At 35.9% G+C, this 23,785-nt stretch overlaps 1 protein-coding gene across 2 annotated transcripts in view; it reads right to left on the bottom strand.

Annotated features, from left to right (window-relative positions):
• The window catches only part of LOC128683102 (tyrosine-protein phosphatase corkscrew-like), a 62,436-nt gene extending 40,823 nt beyond the window's left edge, over positions 1-21,613 (bottom strand). The window contains exons 1-2 of one of the 2 annotated variants that reach the window (XM_053768352.2): positions 21,271-21,613; positions 5,332-5,494 (exon numbers count right to left, since the gene is read on the bottom strand). In XM_053768352.2, coding sequence (XP_053624327.1) covers positions 5,332-5,494; positions 21,271-21,422 — 315 coding nt within the window. In that variant the 5' untranslated portion in view covers positions 21,423-21,613. Of the gene's footprint in view, positions 1-5,331; positions 5,495-21,270 lie in introns of those variants that run through there. The other variant, XM_053768354.1, reaches the window with a different exon arrangement.
• Positions 21,614-23,785: the final 2,172 nt, after the last annotated feature.

The following is a 23,785-nucleotide window of genomic DNA, read 5'->3' as shown; positions in this document are numbered from 1 at the left end:
CAATGGTTGTAACAAGAAAAACAGCAGTGGGCTAGTATATTATTTTGAAGACATTTTTTGTTCGTTAGTGAGAATTTTAGACTGCTTATAATGACAATAATCGTATTAAGTTTGGGATGATTTATTTGGATGCCGATACATAAATATTATTCAGCTTTTGAATACTTTGATTGTATTTTTTTCGATATTTAATGATGGGATTCGGCCCTACACGGTATGTTGTTTTATTCCGCTAATATTGAATTACACGTAAGAATTGGAGAAGACTGAAGATAATATGAAAATTATTTGTTACACTTGTCACACAATCTAAGTAGGTAATTTTGAAAATAGTAAAATCTAAAATCCTGAATTTAGCGGGAATTGTTTGTCACGCCCTTGTCTATTCTGGACAGGGTATTTTTGACTTTGGTTCTCACGGGATTGAATTTCCTAAGCGCCCAGGTTCATTGCATTATTATTTGACACGGTTCGCGGTTGTATTCAGGGCTGTGACGCCATGGAGCCCAGGTTCCGTGGCAGCAAGTAACAATAAAAGATCTTGTTGATCGATGTTTTAAGAAATAAGTTAATGTTCTTGTATATTTTTATATTTGTGTTGATTAAATGAAAGATAAATTGCTGTTTACGATTATGACGTATAAAACTACTTACCAGATCTCGCTCAAACCAATTATCGGTAGAAGTTTACATAGTAATCATAATTATAGAGTTTTATCATTCTCTTATTTCTAAGTTACAGGGGAAACCCACATTGTACCACTTTGGAAGTGTCTCTCGCGCAAACTATTCAATTTAGAAAAAAATTATATTAGAAACCTCAATATCAATTTTGAAGATCTATCTATCCGTAGATATCCCACAGGTACCTATGGGTTTGATAAAAAAAAATTTAGTATGGGGCCCCCAAAATTTAACGTTTTTTTTTTCTATTTTTGTGTAAAATCTTAATGCGGTTCACAGAATACATCTACTTACCAAGTTTCAACAGCTCTTATAATTTAAAAAAAAATGGTTGTGACATACGGACGGACATGACCAATCTATAAGGATTCCGTTTTTGCCATTTGGCTACGGAACCCTAAAAAGTGGCAAAAAATTTCCTTCACGTCGTTAACAAAACCACACAAACGCAGACTTCCCTAAATTATAAATAATTTGGCGTTTCAAATCCGAAAGAACTGGCTCCCGGTTTCCCCATGAGTCACGCTGCGGATATTCCACCCAATCGAGACGGAATGCCATTGTTACCACTTTTATAACTAATTTTATAATTTCTTCTCTTTTTTTTCGGCCGCATGTTTAAATTACGACACGTAACTATCCAAAAGAACATAATTAGATAGCAATGAAAAATGAGTTTTTTTTTTAAATAAATTTATTCAGAAAATTACCTATTATATTATGTATTTTCTTTTTACGAAGTCAGAATAAGTATTGTTTTTAAATTATGTAATTTTTGTAAATATGGATTTATTCTGTATGATAGGGAATTTTGGTATTTACTGATTTGGAATTTTTATAGCGACATCATCGTTAAATCATCGAGGTACTCGTAAATTTAATTTCATTCATTTATTTTTATTATTGATCAAACTAAAGGATATTGTTTTGTAAAAAAAATATATTAATAGCATGTTAGAGTTCAATAACATCAAATTAGTTTTTTTTCTGCTTCTATTCTCATCAGTAAGTTCTAAAATGGTGTGTGGTGCCGCCCTAGAATAGGACCACTGCATTTTTGTAAATATCCTCCCATAGATGATGACAAAGGGACAAGGCGATAAAGGGACACATAGCCTGAATCAAATAGACAACAACAGCATTCCCAAGGAGGGCTGACGTCAGGCAGACGACTGATTATAAAATCACAACCGAATCAATTAAATTTTAAGGTTATTTTTTACGTTGATCCCCTGGCTTACCGACGTCACAACCGGGAATATGCTATTATAACTTTGAATATTATAACTACTTCGAAGTATATACATTACGAAAAATATTTTTCCAACTATTAATAATACGAGTACCTTTATTTTTCACCGGTATCCGATTACCTAATGTCACATTATGATAATAATTTAACGGAAATATATTATCATTATAATACCAATGGAATCCAGTGCACTCTGAAGTGCGGGCTTAAGGCATTCCATACATGGAACTGTTGTTTATCTGTACCACGACGAGGCATTTTCAAGGGCGTACAGCCTGCAGCGCGTGAACCCAATCATGTGCAATGGCAAATTCGTCGCTACAGGCGTGGCATAAAGGTGAATAAAGGGTTAACTTGACGTGCGATAGACTGCATTACACAAACTCCCTGAAAGTAGTGTAATGTTTTCAGGGAGACAGAAATGACAGCTTTTGCCGTTTGCCACCAGCTTTAGCTTGCGGTTTCGGCTGCTTGAATTTCCTGGGAGAATTGTAGACATTCTTCCAGAAAAAAAGATATACGTAACTGTTTAAATGTGCGAAATTTGACAAGTATTGGCTGAGTAATAGATAAAACGTAACTCTTTACGTACTCAGCCAATACTTAAAATAATTCGCATACATATACAGTTCAGAGGTAACAATAAATAAATAAAAAATAAATATAAATATATTAAATATATTAGGACAAATCACACAGATTGAGCTAGCCCCAAAGTAAGTTCGAGACTTGTGTTATGGGATACTAACTCAACGATACTATATTTTATAACAAATACATATATAGATAAACATCCAAGACCCGGGCCAATCAGGAAAAGATCATTTTCCATCATGACCCGACCGGGGATCGAACCCGGGACCTCTCGGTTCAGTGGCAAGAACCTTACCACTGCGCCATCGACGTCGTCAAATAACGTAACAAGACGTAACAAAAACAAAGTAAGTAACAAAAAAGGTAGCAAATCCTCTAAGATTTATTGCCTCTTTTGTTACCAACTGGTTAAAACTGGAGTTTTAACCAGTAGAACATTTGTGTTTTAAGATTAATCGGCTCTTAAAGAATTTGTGAAAATATCACTCACTAGAATAATTGTAACAAGACATTTATAGACTGTAGTCCAATTTTACAATTTACATGTCAATAAAAAAAATATACTATAAATGCACGAAATACTTCGATAAATTTAACATCACATATGCGCTAATTTGAAAAAAGTTTTTGCGTGCGTACCAACGACTTTGAACTCAGATCCACCCACAATCCAAAACTGACGTGTCGATAATTTGAGATCACGTTTCGGTGTTGTCACACTGGTGAACATTATGAAAAAAAAATCGAGATTTTTGTAGACCTGTGGAGCATGGACTTGCCATACGAACCTATTAATATTTTTTGTGAATTGCTTGATGAACCAAATGATTTCATGAATGATTCAAGCCCACCAATCGCGCTAATAAGTTCGATTGAATCATTCAGAATCTTTAGCTGGATCACAATTGATCCTCGATCGAACCGCTGTTTTTTTAATGTTTTGGTATCGAGAACATAGTTTAAAAGATTCTTGGATCAACACTGAATCGTAAACAACGTTATTATTGTTAAAATAATATGTTTGGAAGATAAACTTGCAAGCAGTGCAAAATATCAGACCGAACGCAGTTTGATTGTGATCTAACTGATTCTGAGACTCTGTTATTAGCGCGTTTGTGGGCTGAACAAATTAGAGTTTGCGATGTTATATCTAGAAACTTCTAAAACTTACTAGATCCGTATCTAGGACGTAAATACTAGAAAGTCGTATTCCTCATGGCTGAGGGTCGTGGTCATTATGTGGAATGAAACACACACAACAACTTTTTTGGTATTATTAATGGAGTGGTTTGCCATTGCCTTTTCCATTTCACAACACACAAGTTAATAATCAACCAGTGTGCAGGTTTCCTCACGATGTTTTCCTTCACCGGAAGCAAGTGGTGGTCGATGAAAACTACCATATATGAGTCAGACTTGTATACAAACTCATGTGGCACGAGTAGGATTCGAACCTGGACCTTTCGATCCACAGGGATCCACAATTTCGGTCTTAACCATTGTAATGGTTACGACGTCATAACCACTACCGCTTCTAACAAAACTAAATATTATATTTAATTGAAATGCCATATTGAAAGCAAGAAATCAATCTTGTGTATGATATTTTTTACTACGTATAATTTAATCCTTCCATTCATTCAACAGCGATTACAGCTGTCTGTATATCATAATGGACTTGCCTTTGGAAGTGAGACAATAGCATCCAAATACAATGAAAAATACAATGGATCAGCACAAATTTGTTTTTCCTTGTAATGATTGGTTATGATCCAATTTCGTTTACGAAAATTAAATGACACGAAACGATTTCTTTTTAAGATGTAATAGGATCCACCTTGGAAAAAAAATTTTCGTCTTCGTCTCGCTCACAAATGTGACAACGCCCTTACAATTTGCATTGTTAAGTTTTTTGTGTAGGTGTCTGTATACAAGACGAAATATATAGGTACGATACACGTAATATATTCCCTTGATTTATAAATTGCGATTTTGTTTTGAAGCTGCTGTTGAGGGATACATTAGTATTATTTAATACTAGCTGCACCCCGCAGTGTTACCCGCGTAACTATTTAAGAAAATAAAAGCTTAAAGCATCTTATAAAGCTTTTTAACCACATCCAACGGGAATCGCGTACTTTTGGTATAAAAAGTACCTTTTGCGTTAATCTACGGTATCAGCTGAATACAAATTTTCATAAAAATTGGCCGAACCGTTAAGATATCATTTAGCCCGCGGCTTCGCTCGCGCGAATTTCTCACGGGATCGTTTATTTTTCCGGAATGAAAGGTACCCTAATTCCTTCCCGTACTTATTAGAAGATTGGTTAAATAACTAAAACGTGAAGAAGTAACAACGAAACATACTTTCACATTTATTATATCAGTTAGGATAGGATATTAGATTAACTACCTATGAATCCAAAGCATGTCTGTTGCAATCAGTTAAATTTATTGTCTCACAAAGAACCCATAATACTCATTTGCATAGTAATCTTTTGGCAAGTCGGTTAACTGTCCGCAATTAAAAAGACAAATGTTTTCCGTATTCGTCCAACGCTAAACGATATATAATTTGTTTGTATGTTTTGTTTATACTTAAAACTTGTTAGTTACGTTAATACATTAAAGTTTTTAATGAACTAATTTAAATAACTAAATAATTACAATTTATTTAATTATTATTGTAAAAATAGTAAAAAAATCTTAACATTTTGTTTAGTTTCGTTATGCTTAATTTTAGTTCAATTTTTAAAAATTCCAACCTTATTAAATATACATAAAATAAGTTAAAATCTAACCTGTCTCCTAATGAGGACGTGGCTGACGCGCCCGCGCACGCGCACCGACAAGACGTACTCGCCCGGGTGCGCCTGCGATTCCCGTACGAGAAAGGATCCGTTTTTCCCCTTCTCCATTATCAAGTCTTCTGCTTCTTTCGCTGACATCACGCCGTGGAACCATCTGGAACAAAAAATATCATATAATACAAAAATTATACAATATAAATTTTATTTTTTGTTTATGTTTATATAGTTTAACTTAGGTTAAAGCATTAATCATAAATAGGATTAACAGTAGCATGAGTAGAGTTCTCTCTTCGTTTCAGCTGTTTTACTACCGGCCACCTTCTCAATCAATCCTCCTTGGGAATGTTATTAAGACATATCAGTTGCCAAGACTGTGTCCCTTAGTCGTCTTGTACGGCAACCACGGAAGGGTATGGAATGGTTCCACTCTAGGGTAAAACCACACACCTCAATATGAGTAGAGTTAAAAAAAACTGATGATAATGTACTCTTACATACAAAGGTTAAAAAAAAATATATAAATAATATATTTTCGTTAAAATGGTTCCAATCAAAAATGCAAAGGTATATTTATAATGGTAATTATGTCTCCATACATAAATCAGCTAGATCGAGGTCAACGCTCTGAGCGTCATCGGGGGAGTACAAGAGAATGCGCATGCGACGATTAACGAATTATGAAAAAAAAAATGATACCTGAATGATTAATTTTCGTCACTACATTTATCATAATTAGAGTCCAACATTGTGGTTTGAATAAATAAAAAACAGTGATACATCACAAAGATTGTACATATTCTACTACTAGCTGATGCCCGAGACTTCGTTCGCGTGGCCGAACAATTTTTGCTAAGGAATCAAAATTATTAGGGAAATTTAATTGTACTTACAGACAAATGTAACGATACCTATACATACAGAAGATGCTAATCAGACTGAAAAAGTATATTTTCTATACTATAGCTTTTCAGATGTTCTAGATCTTCAATTTTTATACCTCAACAGAAAATGCTCATCAGACTGAACGACTTTTGTTAAATCGTCACTTCAATATTTCCTATAGTTTAGCTGTACCATCATTGTTCTCCATCAGCTGTTCCAGTTTTTAAAATCATTTATACCCTATATGTTGCCCAGGCTTAATAGCTATACAACAAAAAAGTTTCATTCAAATCCGTTCAGTAGATCCGGAGATTAGCGTGTACAAACAGACAGACTTTTTTTTTCAAAATTCTTATTCTATTACTGTTTTTACATCGCACTAAATTATTTTTTTGGAATTATATTAAATGTACAGACACAACTTTTTTACTGTTTTATTATATATTATATAATATTCAGCGTCCCAGGTGCCCCTGAGATTATGGGCCTTCCTAGCCCTCTGGTAAATACGCCGCAGTTATTTGCTAGATTGTTGATACAATAATTAACACCACCACATGTATGAATTGTATAATTTTAATAACTAGATTACCTAAGCACAATACAAAACAAAGGAAAACTGTACTTTGACTTAGTTTTGAGAAGTGTGAAGACAAGAAATGTATTCAGCAAAGATTAATGGGTTTCCCCTGACCTGGTAAATCCTACGGCTTTATTCTGAAGTTTCAAACACTTTCATTTATTAACTGTCATATTGGTGGGAATGAGACTAAACGAACTAAACAATAACACGTTTTATGTTCAAATTCATCGATGACAATGCTTTTACAAAAGTGAGCAGAGGGACATTGCCTATAAACCTCTTAATGGTAGCTCTTACGATGATCTCAATGTAGTTTTATGGAGTAACGACCATGACAGATTACTCACATGGTGAGAAAATTAAAACAATATTAACCAAACGACGTACAATACGACATTGGCGTTGCAAAAAATATAATTATGGGAAACAAGATGTCTTTCACAACTAATTTCGTTGTGTAATCGCCAAGTACAGTAAACAGCGTACCAACCTCATCAACATCCCATATAATTCGCCCGTACTAACCTCGCGTATATAATAATAAAACAACGTCGCTTTCCGCTGACTGTTCGTTCTTCCATGCTTCGATCTTTAAAACTACGCAACGGATTTTGATGCGGGTTTTTAAAATAGATAATGTGATTCCTGAGGAAGGTTTACGGCTAGAAGGCTCAATAATCTGTTATTGCAGTTTGCACGCTAGGGTTACACACCCCTGACATGTCTAAGAGCTTCCACTTCCCACTTGTCTAGTGCTTTCAATCGGTCTTAGTGGAAGTATTTTGGAGAAGCAAGAAGTCTGCTGGACATAGCCAGCAATGGATTTCTTCTTCTTCTTAGCATGTCGACTGTCGCCGAATCATATTTTATGAAGAACCAATATATTTCACTAGACTTTTCAAAGAGTTTTATGATCATTTAAACTTTTTGCCAGCACCAAAAACTGTGACGCGTTTACCTTCACACGAAGTCTGTTTTTACTTTCTAATCTCTAGAAGTATTTGAAACAAGTCTTTGATTATGTATGACAGTCACATACATATAGGAAAGGAAGGAAGGTAAGGTTCTATCCGAATCTAATAATTGTCGGGTACAGCACGAATCTCGCATACTAGAACAAAAACGCAGCTTTATATAGTCGTGTTATTACTAAGATCTTTGATTCGCATACCGGTGCGACTAGTTCCGCTGGGGAAAGCCAGGGGGATCACTTTCCCCTGTCCCCTCCGCGACGCGCAGCTTGCAACAACAATAGAATAAAAAAAACTCGTCCCACCTGTCTATCTTGCCCCTCTCTCCCTGCGCAAGTTTGTAAGCGATGCAGGACATAGCTACTGTGCTATTTATTACATACAGATGGTGCTGACCAAATGCTGCACAGTCTTATTGACCTTGGGTGTGCGAACTCAGTGATGCATATTGGTACGCGAGCTCAGCCTGCATGCGAGTTTTTCAATGGTCGGACAAGGGATGGGTTGATAAAACAGCGACGTAAAGACAGCGAATTTTGTGAATTTTTATTTTTTATTTTACCCAGTAATCTATTATTAATTGGTCATGCATGTAGTCATACCGTAGGATATATTATAGGATCACTCCATATCATCCCGTGGATGTCGTAAGAGGCGACTAAGGAACACATAGCCAATAATGACATGCCCAAAAATATGACTTTAGATAAGGCTGGTCATTAATTGATTGTTTTACAGATAGGTTGATTCCAGATCATGTTTCCTCTGGGTGTTGACTGCCCATCACTCAGCTACTGAGGAATCCATAATTAGTACGGATAATATATATTCTTAAGCCTATTTAGTGTCCCACTTTGTAGGTGGCGCTTCTTCATAATCGTATTCCTCATGGCTGAGGGTCGTGGTCATTACGTGGAATTTAACACACATAACAACTTTCTTGGCATTAGTAATGGAGTGGTTTGCCATTGCCTTGTCCATTTCACACACAAGTTAATAATCAACTAGTGTGCAGGTTTCCTCACGAGGTCTTCCTTCACCAGAAGCAAGTGGTGGTCGATGAAAACTACTATACATGAGTCAGATTGGTATATACAAACTCATGTGGCACGAGTAGGATTCGAACCTGGGACCTTTTGATCCACAGGCGGGCGTTTTAACCACCACCGCTTCTAAATGGCGCTACTATCCAATTGCATGAAAAGCATTTTTGATAAGCCGGGTTAACTCTGCGGGGTGCAACTTGTAAATAATGTTATGTAATGTGAAATTGTGTGTGTGTCCTTTTTTCTAGTAGCTAGTTTATATACCTATATATCTAAGTAACTAACTCGTTGTTTGTCTGTCCGTTTTCGGCATAACCGCATCATTATCATTAGTACCCCGATCTCGAAAATGTTTAATTGATTATTGTATTCAATGAAGCCATGCATAATGCATAGAAGCACCATTATTCGCAACTATATCACTTATTGTTTAGTCCGGGCATGGATCTTTATTCTAAAACTAGTTTTCACCCGCGGCTACATCCGTGTGAAAATTGGTTTCAAGTTGAATTCAGTGAATACTTATTCTGTTTTTTCACTACTAAATTTAATGCTTAATGCTAACTTTAGAAGTAGAAGAAGTAATCATTTCTATCGATGATGTTGAGTACCTAAACCTATTAAAGCAACCTGATAAATTTTATATGAAGTTCTTAGTTTTTCAGTCCCTTCTAGTTTCGACTACTCTGTACGTCCGTGGAGCGGGCCTAGATCAGAAACGATGTTGTTTTTGGCAGAAGTATACTTATTAGGTATTTATTATAAATACAAGATAATCACGCGGACGTAAAATTAAAATATAATATATATTATTTATATATATTACATTAGGACAAATCATACAGATTGAGCTAGCCCCAAAGTAAGTTCGAGACTTGTGTTATGGGATGTACAAACTCAACGGTACTATATTTTATAACAAATACATATATAGATAAACAAGACCCGGGCCTATCAGTAAAAGATCATTTTCCATCATGACCTGACCGGGGATCGAACCCGGTACCACTCAGTTCAGAGGCAAGCGCTACCACTGCGCTACCGAGGTCGTCAAATTAATAGTACACGAGCAAGATTTTAACAAATATAGACTAGACTGTGGCATCGAATATGATCTGACAACTAGAGATGCCGACGACCGTGCGAAGTGGAGACTCAAAAGTAGGAAAGCGGAAACTGGGCTCCGACGCTCAACGGCTGATAAGTAACCGGGGAATCGCTCAGATAAGAGAGAGAGAGACAGAGAGAATTTAACTAATAAGGATGTATAAATGTGGCACGTAATTAAAAATAACAATTCCAAGGTATGCAAATCCGGAAAATGCGGGTATCAATTATTGCGACAACAATATTAATTATCGTCAATCTCCTTCAACGATAACGTTGGCGGTTCGTGTAAAATTTTCCTTTGTTCTGTTTCAATTTTATTTATATTCATCTACTTGCGACACAGTAAGGGACCTATTTCGGAGTGTGGTCACAGATGTTACGCATCATTGACGCGTTTTTAAGCATCTCCAAAGCTAGCTATTTATTAGTTAGGAGCGGCCCGTTCCGGCTTTGCTCGGGTAAATAATATCGGAAGACCATCGTCGTGGCTCATACCACGACATCACGCTGAGCGAAGACCATTTTAAGGTGAATTTCACGAGCGTTTTAAACTCCGCCGCGGGCTGTCATTAGTGTTTGTTAAATTGTACCATACACAGTAATCAATTTAAAAAGTACTGGCACAATGTTAATTTTATAAATGTTAAATAAAAAAATATATATATTCTTTATTCAAAAAAATATGTGCGACACTAAAGAAACGAAGAAGAAGAACTGTAGTGAAATTCACCTTTTGGTACAATATTTTTATACTATTACCTACATGTCCAGTGTTATCTGCTTCATGTATTTTTTTTGTGCTAAACAAACGTATTTTTCTTTCTTTATTTTTTTCTTGTAGACCCAATCTTCGTCCGGAATCACATTAAGTACCTATCTACTTATGTAAAAAATCCGTATCAAAATCCTTTGCGTAGTTACTTACATACATAGGAACAAACAGACGGACAGCGGGAGAAGCTACTTTGTTTTATACTATGCATGTGAAGCAATTCTCGTGAAGAGAAAATATATACTCGTTTTGAGAATTTAGCTTCACCTATGCCGCGATTCGTCCACTATTATATGCATACTACAAGCTGTTGCCCGCGGCTTCACACGCTTTAAATTTACGAGATGAAAGGTACCTACGCTATGTCCTTCTCCATACTTCAAACATGTATGCAATATTCCAAGAAGATTGGAAATAACTAAAGCGTGAAGATGTAACAAATAAACATACATTCACATTTGTAATATTAGGATATGGGATATTAGATTAACTAGGTACCTATAGATAGAGCGTAAAGAGGTAACAAACAAACTTACTCCGTATTTATAATATTAGTTAGGACTGATATACCACTAAGGTTCTGGGTTCGATTCTTTCTAAATTCTCACGCCAATATTAGCAAAGCACACGCGATAAGGAACATCCTCACGCAGATAAGTTGTACGTAAATAAAAAACAAAATTTTTGGACAGTGTCATTATCGAAACCTGCCAACCTTCCCATGACATCCGGTAGCGAGTTTCGGTGCAACAACCCGCAGACACACACACAGGTCGGCCTCTCACTGCCATCTTTCTGTATCAAGGCCAATGTCACGTGAAGAATTTGTGGCTCAAATGTACGTGTCAATTGTTTTGCATCAAGATTTTTGTTATTTAACCTACCATAGAAAAAGAGTAATTCTAATACGATGAATTGAATACAATGCGATTTTCACGTCTTCAATAACTTCAAAACAAACAAGGTAACGGTGATCATGTCGACGCGAATATCTTTTTTTAATCCCCGACGCAAAAAGATGGGTGTTATAAGTTTAACCGCTAAATGTGTCTGTCTGTGTAGGTACGTGGCACCGTAGTAGCTCATCAACGGGTGAACCGATTTCGATGCGGTTTTAATTTTTTATTTGATAGCAAATTTTTATGCGGTGGTTCTTACATATGACAAGTTCTTGTCTAACAAATAAACTTGTTATAACCGAAAATTTCATTATTATGATCAACCGTTGAAAAGTATCTGGTTCCAGTTAATCAAAAGTACCTAAGTATTCCCGAAATTCCCACCATAGCGAAGCGTGCGCGACAGGACAGTATGGAGGCGATTCTCGAATGCTTAATACAAATGCATCATGGATTAATGGTTAGAACCGCTACCAGCGTGGTCCGGAAGTCCGAGGTGGCGGTATGACCGCGACCTCGCATAGACCTCGCTCAGTTACATCACGCCGCCCACCGCTGCCCAAACTGGAGCCTCTTAAGGTTCCTTACCATTGTAAGTTTACGAATAAGAACCATTATTTTCATTCTCAATTTCTTGTTTATATTCTCGACTCCGCTCCGCAATCATCGGGAGCTCTTCCTCCCACTGCTGGGCATAGGCCTCCCTCAAATTATGCCAAAACTTGGCTTTCCCATGCTAATCGAATTTTTCAGTCTTAGGCCACTACTCTGTTAGCTCCACCTTATTAATGGAGTGGTTTGCCATTGCCTTCTCCATTTCACACACAAGTTAATAATAATCAACTAGTGTGCAGGTTACCTCACGATGTTTTCCTTCACCGGAAGCAAGTGGTGGTCTATGAAAACATGAGTCAATACATGAGTCAGATTGGTATACAAACTCATGTGGCACGAGTAGGATTCGAACATGGGATCTTTGATCCCCAGGCGTGCGTCTTAACCATTACACCACCACCGCTTCAACAATTAAAATTAAGATTAAGTTTAGGTAGGCTTAATCTAAAAAGTAGAACTAGTACCCAAAAAAGTACTAATGTTTATGTATTCAGTTCAAGAGATATATTTTTAATCACGTGTACTTTTAACATGTTATTATCACATTTTTAAATAGCGGTTTAATTCACGACGCTCATGTAATGTACGTAAGTAACAACAATAAGTCCTAGTTTATCTTTAAAGCTACGGAACCTTTGATCGAGTGCAGCTCACGCTTGACCGATTTTTTCATTTGTCGCAGTGCGTGGTCAGATCGATGACAGTCGTCGCGCTCAAGTTGCTGACAAGGATTGTTATAATTAAAACCGGAGCAAAAACATTGTATATAAATTTTATTTTTTCTATTGGCCTTTGTCCTTAAATAACAGAGAGATATACAATTTTGTATATCTATACGTTGCTATATAAAGACCAAAACAAGCGGACTTTTCAAAAAAATTTAGCAAGGCAAATAAATAACAAATGTATTACTAGTATCTATTTCACAAAAGCAAGTTATTTTGCTGAGTTTAAACAAAGATATAAAATGTTTCAATCTAGGTACACATGTGATTTGAAACTTGTATGCCTAATTCATCCAGGAAATTCCACAGGAGCGAAGCCTCAGAACACAGCTAGGTTGTATTCAAAGTAATCAAGATTGTATTCTATTTCGCATTGCTAAGATAAGGCACACACGCGACCACAATCACAAGATCACGCGACTGCCAAGTGTGGAGTGAACGCCGGTTTTGGAATAATTAATCAAAAAGTAGTTACGTTTTTAAAATAGTATTTGTGAATGTTTCGTATTTATCCTTCCTATCGTACCTATCCTCCGTGGCCTAATAGTCATCACGCCGGACTGCTACACTGGAGATCCCGGGTTCGATCCCCGGTCAGGTCAACATGGAAAATGAACTTTTCAGATTGATCTGGGTCTTGGATGCGTTTATCTATATATGTATATGTTATAAATAGTATCGTTGAGTTACTATCCCAAAACCCAAGTCTCGAACTTACTTTGGGGCTAGCTCAATCTGTGTGATTTGTCCATACATATTTATTTATTTATTTATCCTTGTCATTTCATCCATTTTCCAAGTTTTCTTTAAAGGAAAAAATAATTTTAATATGTTCACTTATCAATACATTAATTGTCATAAATATTTATATTCATAATAGAATATTTTTTATAATAATTTAATTTAACACTCCACTCTCCACTTCCATTAAGAAATGCCGGGAAATTGTCAATAAGTTAGTTGTTAATCTTCTATAATATTTAATTCCGACATATTTCGTCATAAATTAAACATATTCATATTAGAATAATTCATATTCGTATTAATAAAGTTATAAGTGTTATTCTATAAAAGGATAGGATGTAAAAGTAATTAATAATGAAATTAATTCGTACTTATCGGTAATAGGTATAGCGCAAACATACTGAGTAAGATGAGACGTCACAGGATGAGAACGGCCTAACTTATTGAATTGAATGTATACTATATATATAGAATAACGTCGAACGTCGAAGTTATTTTGCTTTCATCGTAATGGATTTTATTTTTTATCTATAGTAGTTTTAGTACTTTTACAAATTTACGAAAATAAGCAGTATTATCTATTCTTTATTTAATTGAAATTATATATAATACATGTTAAAAATTAAAAAAAGAACTGATAATCAATTTGAGGTGTCGTTACCAACAAGAATTGAGAGATCTCTGTTGTGGAGATCACGGGTTCGAGCTCCGAACAGGACAAATGAAACTTCTTCTGATTTCCATAGATTTTCAATTATACTATATACTTTATTAGTTAACACAATCCAGTCGATTGCAAGACATAGTACGGTCAACAGGGTCGCTTACCTAGCTCAATCTATACTTACCTATTTATATATTAATCATATTGTATGTAAGTTTGAACGAATTCGTTTATACTATTTTGTTATGGAAAGTAATGCTCCGATGATTTGGTCACGTTATGAAAGGGACGAGAATAACGTTGTCAGAAGAGTTATAGATTTTAATTTGAGTGGGCAAAGAAGTAGGGGAGGCCCGTAGAAAAGATTGATGGTGTGTGTTAGGCAGGAACTTGCTAATATTTAGTATGTAACTGATCTGGTTTACATCAGACAGGGAAAAGTAGAGGAGACTGGCATGCTGCACCGAACTGCATAAAGTAAGATAAGGGTAGGCGGATGATGATGTTGGTATTAATGAAAATGACCATATTTTGCGAGGCTTCTCAGAAACTTAAGACTGAGATTGTAAGTTAAGTTTCCGAGAAACGCACAGTAACCCACGCCAATGTGACGAGTAAGGGAACTGCGCAGTAAGCTTTGTTTTGCTAATGCTAATGTAGCTATAATATTTTATGTTAAGCAATATATAGTATTACATGTGATACAGTCCTGCATAGATTAGACATCTATGTCATGGCGATAGCGACTGATGTGCAATAAATTTGTCCCTTGATGCGTTTGATCTAGTTTTTGCGTGTGTGCCCCCTTTAAAATTTCCTTTCAATAATGTCGTAGTCGCATGAAGTCAGGGGTGATCGACGGCATCCTCCTAAGAGGGTTGACGTTCGACAGTTGGCTGAATAGCTCGTGAACAGTCACAGTCGAATCATTAAAATTCAAAGATTCGTTTTTAGGCCGATTCCGAACTCGGGGCGTCACAGCCCAAAAGGCTACTTTCAATGATGTTTACATATTAGATAATATTTGTTTATTAGAGATGCTCATATTATGTTCACCATCTGAGATCCAGGGTTTCGCTGCTCTGAGTCAACAATGGAAGTATTTCCTCTTGGTGTACATTAACCCTAAAATAGACCAATAACAAATCAATAACTGGTCAGTTTGGTAATATAAGCTAATTCCGAAAATATTTAAAAACCAGTTTACGTTAGTTGCCAAAATAGAATATATTTCGGGTATTCTGGTCCTTGACTTCTATATATCAAAAATCTAGTTTAGTGTCGTAAAGCACTCCGACTGATCATAAATAATAATTGTATTAATTTTCACAAATAATCATTCCTGATTATTCTATCAATTTATTACCTCATTCTTCATGCTTTATTATTTAACCAATTAAATATTGCATATTAGCAGTTCGGAGAAGGACATACCTTCTATGTATGAGACTAGTTGACACTAGCTTAAACTTGTCAGATGCCTTGGGGCGACTTGATTCGGCGATAGGATCCTACACCAGTGTTAGCAATAACACACTCAAAATGAAGATTAATATTGTACAAAACTATTGCTTCCGTCTGAAATTCACGCAGATTAATCTTCGGGTAAAAGGTAACGTAGTCAGGTATAAGTTTAAGCACTCGGGTCTGTTGACCTTACTCGATAAGAAAGTAAGATTACGTTCAAAATCGCGTGTAGCACATTAGCTTCGCTCCGCTAGTTACTTCAATTATTAGCGACGTCACGCATACCATACATACATAATATAGTGTACTAATGTTGCACAATACTGATCATTACATGGCCAATGTCATTACATTGTGGTCAATATATTATTAAATTGTAGACAATAAAAGTTATTAATATGATAATTTATTAATTTTTTGGGTTTTTAAAACTATATTATTGACATCGAATGTGAAAGAAACGAAAATAGGATGAGTGAGGAATTTTTTTTGTATCGGATGAGATGTCATCGTGTGAAAACGGAACATTCCTATTTTTCATATTTACATTATTTACATAGGAATAAAATAAGGAAGTTTTTATGTCAACCATACAATTCTAATTTAGTTCACTACAAATGTGTAGTGAACTAAATTAGAATTGTATGGTTGACATAAAAACTTCCTTATTTTATTTCTTAAAGTATCTTTTATGTCAACAGTACAGTCAAGCACATGTCAAGTTAAACTGCAATGGGTACACCCATAGCAAATAATTTAGCAAATAATTTGGGAAGGAATGAGCTAATCTTAGCATTTTATCTTATAGAATGTGTAAAGATTTTTTAATGTGACATTTTAATTCTAGATAATAAAAAAAACTAGGAAACTATCGACCCAGCCATTACGAAAAAGAAACGATCTGTAGAACAAAAAGTAACAAACTTACTAATCTAATAAATTCGCTTTTCTTTGTCGCACTCAACAAACAACGCACTCAACAAACTGTTTTGCAAATCACTACATAGCACTTCCTATAATATATAACAAAGTCGCTTTCCGCTGTCTGTCTGTCCCTATGTATACTTAATTTAAAACTACGCAACAAATTTTGATGGTGGTTTTTAATACATATAATGTGATTCCTGAAGAAGGTTCATGACAATTTTTTTATTATGGTTTAACCCGACCGAAGGCGGGGCGGGCCGCTAGTAAATAATAATCTACATAATAAACACATTTGATACGTTTAGACGATGGCGTGGCATTGACATTCATTATCTACCAAACCTTGCCGTCCTAACCCACTACAGTTTGTTTATCAAACAACTTAAGATCGGCTCCATTACTATTTTCCTGATTTTGCCACATGAGAAATGATCTGTATAGTTTTTTTATTTATTTGACGACCTCTGCAGCCTAGTCATTACACCGATCTGCTACAGTGGGTTCGATCACCGGTCGGGGACTTCCACCTCGCCCCGCGATCACTTGGCTAGCTAAATAGTGGATCTTTCAAAAAACTCACGTCAACAACAATTGAGTTTAATGACGTCTTTTCTTACAGAATGCAAATTTGCACGTCATCTCATACATATTTGTCAAAATTCCGAAGTGAGGTTAGTTCAACTCGCCGACGCACCCGCAAGTGTAGCGCTAGTATTCGAGTGAGTTTTACAGAATCCGACGTGAGTTTTATGACGTCTCTTACAGAATCGAAACCTGGTCCAAAGTACTCGTAAGTTCGAAACTTGTATTATGGGATACCAGCTCAAAGGTGCTTAAAATATCCATACGTAATATAAAACAAAGTCTTCTGCCGCGTCTGTCTGTCTGTTCGCGATAAACTCAAAAACTACTGCACGGATTTTCTAGATTTCTAGATACATCTAGAAATTGTATCTGTGTGTATGTATCTACTAATAAGATTTTCTACTATCCAGCCGCTATCGTTGAATGCAATTAACGCAACACCAATGCATCGCCACTGCAACAAAAAGTTAATCGGTTCAGGAGAACGTCACTCAGCGCAACTAGTAGATACGTCGCAATAAATTGCAATTTGCCGGCGTCGGTTGTTGACACACTAATTTTAATACCAAGTTCGTTGCTATTATACACATGTGTGGTTCCCTTGAATAAAATTACCTATGCCTCATCGGTCAGTCGTGCTGATAGGCAAAAAACGGAAACTGGGCTTCGACGCTCAACAGCTGGGGAAGCGGGAAATTGGTCAGATAGTGCAAAGACAGACGGTCGACGTCAAACAAGTAGACGGTCGTAAAACCAAAGCGAAACATTGAATATTTTAAAGGTTTGTCTTTCACATGGATCTGAGCTCACGCTAGCTGCACTGTTTCCAAATTTTCCTATTAAGGAAATTATACCTCATACTAAAGTTTATTGTGCAGAAAACTAATGAGTCACGTGACGTTGGTCGTATAAGGCTACGTCGACGCGCGTCACGTCACGCTGTAAGAAGACACCCACGATACGATTCTGTCACTCGTTCAAGGCTCCGACCATTCTATTTTCTATCCATATTCTTAATAATCTTAGGTCAGTATCCAATGTTTCTGGGTAGATTCGTGAGCTGTTGCCCTTATAAGGGTACTCAGGGTCTGATAATTTCCCTTTGACAGCTACGCTGCGTATGCGCATCTACTCAACCAATCGTCTTGAAATTTTGCATTTCAAACTACATGTTTGAAGTATGGTGAAGGACATAGAGTAACTAACGTTCATCCCGGAAAATTAACATGAGCGAAGCCGCGGGGAAAAGCTAGTATTATATAAATGCGAAAATAAGTTTGTTTGTTTGTTATCTCCTCACGCGTTATCTACTCTACTCAACCAATCTTCTTGAAATTTCGCATATATTCAATTAAGAGTATGGGAGAAGGACATACCTTTCATCCCGGAAAAATAACTGTTGCCATGACAAAATCACGCGGGCGAAGCCGCGCGTAAAGGCTAGTATGACATAAATACGTCATTAATTTGTAAGTGCGTAGAGTTACAATAGGTTATATAGTCAGATATAATCTGTTCATTTGTAATAATATTAATCTATTTCGTATAAACTTCAGAAATTCATATCATAAATTAATTATAATTTAAGTCAATCAAACTGTTTAAATGCAACTTCCAAACTTCCTTCTCAGAAGTGGGCCCGACATGTCAGTAGTTTGTAGCTTTTTGAAAAATGCCTATATAAAAGTGAACTATATAAAACTGCCTGTGGAGATCAAATTTCTGAATAAAATGGTTGATTTTAATGATCGTAGGGATTAATATAGCATCGCCATTTTTAAATTTTGAAAAGCGATGTTCACATCCCCATTTGTGAGTATATTTTCGGTTTCGCTGTAATCACCCACTACCTACCTAGAAAAGATATCTTGTTCTACATTTGTGTTTGCACGGATCTCAATAAGGTACTTATAGGTAGGTACATTCGCATTGCAGTTTCTTATCTATGGGCTGGGCATAGCTAAAGAGGGCACTCGCAAATACGCTGACTCACATTTTCATACGAAAGTATTGTAAAACACTAAAGGTAATCGAATATGGATGTTTGTTAGTCCCAGCACAGAAATTGCAACTACAAATATGAATTTTGAAACGGTTTCAAAACTTTCGCGCCATTTGTGGTATTCCAAAGGAGTCTATAGCAGAAAGTCAAACTACTACTTAGTTGCAGTTTCGTTGCGGTTGCGCTGTCGACGCTTCAGCACTGAACGGAATTTGAAGGAATTTGCTGAACAGGTTAGATTAGCACCTGGAATAGACAAAGCACATAGTAATTCCCCACAGGAGCTAGCGCCGGAGCTACTCTACTCGTATAAGAGTCACAGGAGGACCGCGGAGAATAGAAAAAATAATATATATTTGCAGGGTTCGGGCTTCGGGTCGTCCCTGCCGAGAAAGACACCACGCAATCATGCCATGAACATTTTCCTGAACATCCATCATCAACATTAATATCTCCTTTTCCTATTCATCTGGAGTCGTCCACAACAAAAAAACATGCCCCATTTGACTTCGACAGAGTAAAATTATCTTTGTAACAAATAATATTTAAATTATTATTTATGAAATCATCAAATAAAGCTATTTATAAATATTTACCTATTATTTATTGCCAATTTATTACATAATCATCAGCCTATTCTTATCCCACTTTATGTGGGGGAAAATGTTAAATCACGAAGCTGCCGGTTCTTCACCTAAACACGTGGCTATGTAAAGCTGTATTTGGGAAATTTCCTTGTAGTGCAATTGTTTTAATGTTAGATACTTTAATACACAAGGGAGTGAATATAGCGGTATGTATTATATAACGCTGAGTTTGATAACGCACTCTTTTTAATCTGGAATTAGATTGGAGTTTGTATTTATAAGTCAAATTGATACCAAAATATCGACCATGATGTGCGAATATATCTCATCTAACTTGAGAGGAGATATTCTCACATCATGGTCGATATCTATAAATCTATATTTATGGCTATTTCCCGAGAGAGAGAAAGAGAGAGAGAGAGAGAAATTAACTTATATAAGATTATATAGATGTTAAAACAAAAAGTTATAGATAAATTTAAGTATTAAGTTTATTGTTTTCCATTTATTTGTGTCTCAATATGATTTTTAAAATAATCTACTTTTGTAAATAGTAACTAAGTAATTACAAGTCAAATTATTTATTTATTTCAATATATATCTTCCAATCGAGAACCAGTGTGTCAAGTTATTATTATAAATAATATAGGTAGGTATAGGTACATCAAATTACGCAATCATTTGATAGTTACATAAATCGCTTGACACAAGTTCCCACAGAGATATTTTAATTCTTATTGAAAGTTAAGCTTCAATAATAATTAAAATAATAGTCGTGAGAAGAAATACCTTATTAATAATAGCCTATATAAATAAAATATTTTATTCTAAATATTTTCATACAATACTAAACGTTTTAATTCTCTTTACTTCACACGGTGGTTTTTGGTTCGGGTCATTTGATAAAGGTGTTTTAAATAGATACTGAACAGATTTCGGTTAATTTGAGTATACGGAGAACCTACAAAGAGAACTTTAATTGAAATTCGTACAAAAATAAAAAATGGGAGACTCTCCGACTAAGATACATTCAAACAAAAAACTAGACGAAAAGTTTGATGAACTTTTATTTTTATTTTATTTGTTTGGAAGCTACGGTCTCATAGACAAACATACAGATACATAGGCGCTCAGCAAAAATCAATCATACCTATAAGTATACCTACCAAAGTATACTTATAGGTTATGTATGATTAAAATAAAATCAAAAAGGCATCGCCATACAGTCCTGTGATGATCACAATTTCTTCCCAAAAAGTACGGCAGCTGAACTGATAAATCGGTTTGTCTATTTGGGAAAATATTGAGCGTTTACCATCAGTTTCATATGTAACTATATAGAAAAACTTACTTTTTCAGCATGAAAGCCTTGCTCAGTTCCTTCAGCACCGTGGAGACTATGGCGCCCGCTGCCGGCACCGCCAGCACTGACGCGTCCATGCACGCCGACAGGGCTGCCGGGGCTAGAACCCCTAGCCTTCCGAACCTCGACCCATTCGACATCACTAAGTCTACACCCCTACTAGCCCTAGATACAAATATACCAGTCTATTATACTAAGATCTCAATTAACATCGGAAAATTCAAAATATAAGACCTTCTCAAATAGTTGAGAACTGTTTGAAATTGGAACACTCGCGCGCGACCGTTACCGCTACGCGATCGCTTCGCACGCCGGTGTCAACGTGAATGCTGCGCGCGCGCCGTTCGCGGCTTCCCCGAGATCGCTAAGATTAGAGTAGCTATAACAGGAGCGCTCGCAAGATTAAAGCATGAAGTAAGAGATTACAAATAGTTATTAGTAGCTTTCCCGGTTACATCCGCCGTCATAATGCGTCGAAGCCTACCGTCCGCATTTCTACTTTTTCTCCTCTAATTAGCAAGGTCGTCGGCACCCTTAGTTATCAGACCAGTGTCTCGCTTGTCATCCTTGATAATATCAACCCTAAACTACGTGAGTATCCCCTTTTTGGCAGTACTAGGAGGAAGCGCCAATTTTCTGGTTTAGCAAATGCTTGAGCTTCTCATTACTTATTATATTTTTTTTTTTTTATTGAACGGCGAAACAACATGGCGCGCGCGCTCTGCTAGCACAGCTATGTAGTCGTAATAGAGATCGGTAATTAATTGTTTTGTTGTGACATTTTACTTAAGTAAGTCTTGTTTTATTTTATTTGAGTCACGTTGGGATGGCAAATAAGTAATATTTTATAAGTAATTCAAATACTAATAAAATATCTTTTATAGTTGTACCTTGGTCGTATCAAAACGTAATTGTTTTCAAAGACACCCGTCTTTTTGCGTGGAGGGTTTGAAATGGCACGTCCGCCAGACATTAGTGAGTCGAGCAGGGCGTCGATTCTGTTAACGATGAGATTATAATAGTATCAACATTCACCAATTGTTAGTTCTTATTTAGACGCAATAAGAAAATATGTAACTCAGTGCTACATTCAGACAGCCTCTTTTTACATAGTGGGTAAAACACCATTGTTTACATGACTTTAATAATTCAAATAGACTAAAATGTATTTTCTTAGGTAACATTAATTTTCTATGTTTTTCTATGTTAAATCAGTGTATTATTTTTTTCAAAGTTTTAACCAGTTGACCACACGCGTCAGGTCGTGTGGTCGAATGCAGAATTGCCCAAAACGCCATCCACCTCAATCGACCTTCGCCACACCAGCTTTGAGACGTGCCCAGAATCAAAACGGCGTATTTGTCTTCATTACGATGGTCAGCGTTGGCCGATGACGTCCATTGGTGAATCTGTTTGTTTATAACCGACCCACGCGAAAAAGGCAGTTGTGTTTACAAACACTGTATCGCGTATTTTTGTAGTCGCATTTAGCTGATACGTATATCTAACGAACCGGATGTACCTATTCGGGTTACCACCGCGTCATTCAAATATGAGCATGACTTGTCTGGTTCTGTCAATGACAAATATTTACAAAATGATAAGGACAAAACATACTTTAATAAAGTAGGTTTTGACTTTTTATATTTTAAAGGACTTCAAGTTTCAAATAATGCAAGAAACTTCAAGTTATTATTATATTATTTCTATCATTTACTCTTACCGAAGGGGTTTATGATCTACCGGCTGGTTAGAATTCTACTCGTGTCACATCAATATATATGTTTGTGCCATAAAATGGTTGAATCGATATGCGGTAATTTGTCGCAAAAATATCTAAATCAATCAATATATTTGCACATAGAAATTGCCGATGTCATTAAATAATTGATTTCTTTTATTTATGATATGTATTAAATATATATATCTATTTTTTTTAATTAACCAATTTCTATGGTTTCAATGGATTACTAAACAACATTTCCAACACACCCTACTGGGCCGATAACGATGAATTCAAACATAACTTTTAGAAACGAAATCGCAGAAAAACATTATGACTTCTTTTGACCGCGAACATAGTCCGAGTTTATGATTTTATTTCTTTTTATTACCAAAAAAGTCGACCATTAGTGAGATTCTATTTTTTGGTGTTTGATGCTCAATAACATATTTTTTTGAATTCCACGAAACGGTTTAGGAAAATGGCAATAATGTCGAAGTATATTAATATGCAAGGTGATTAAATAAACATGACTACACGACTATACAACGTAATAACTACATGGCCCGGTCGAGATAGATATTAAACTTGACATAAATTCAAATATTATTAAAAGAAGTCTCTGTCACGTCTGTCTGTATGACGACAGACAGACGTCTGTCGCGATAAACTTAAAACCTACCGACGGACGGAATTTTGTACGGTTTCACCAATAGATTCCTTTCGAAGGAATTTCTGAGGAAGGTTTATGTGCGGACCAGTAAGTCTAACTTGCCCGAT

Source organism: Plodia interpunctella, chromosome Z, assembly GCF_027563975.2.
Source record: "Plodia interpunctella isolate USDA-ARS_2022_Savannah chromosome Z, ilPloInte3.2, whole genome shotgun sequence".
NCBI classification, from domain to species: Eukaryota; Metazoa; Arthropoda; class Insecta; order Lepidoptera; family Pyralidae; genus Plodia; species Plodia interpunctella.
Note: the sequence above shows the minus strand (reverse complement) of the source record. Positions and strands in the feature narration are given on the sequence as shown.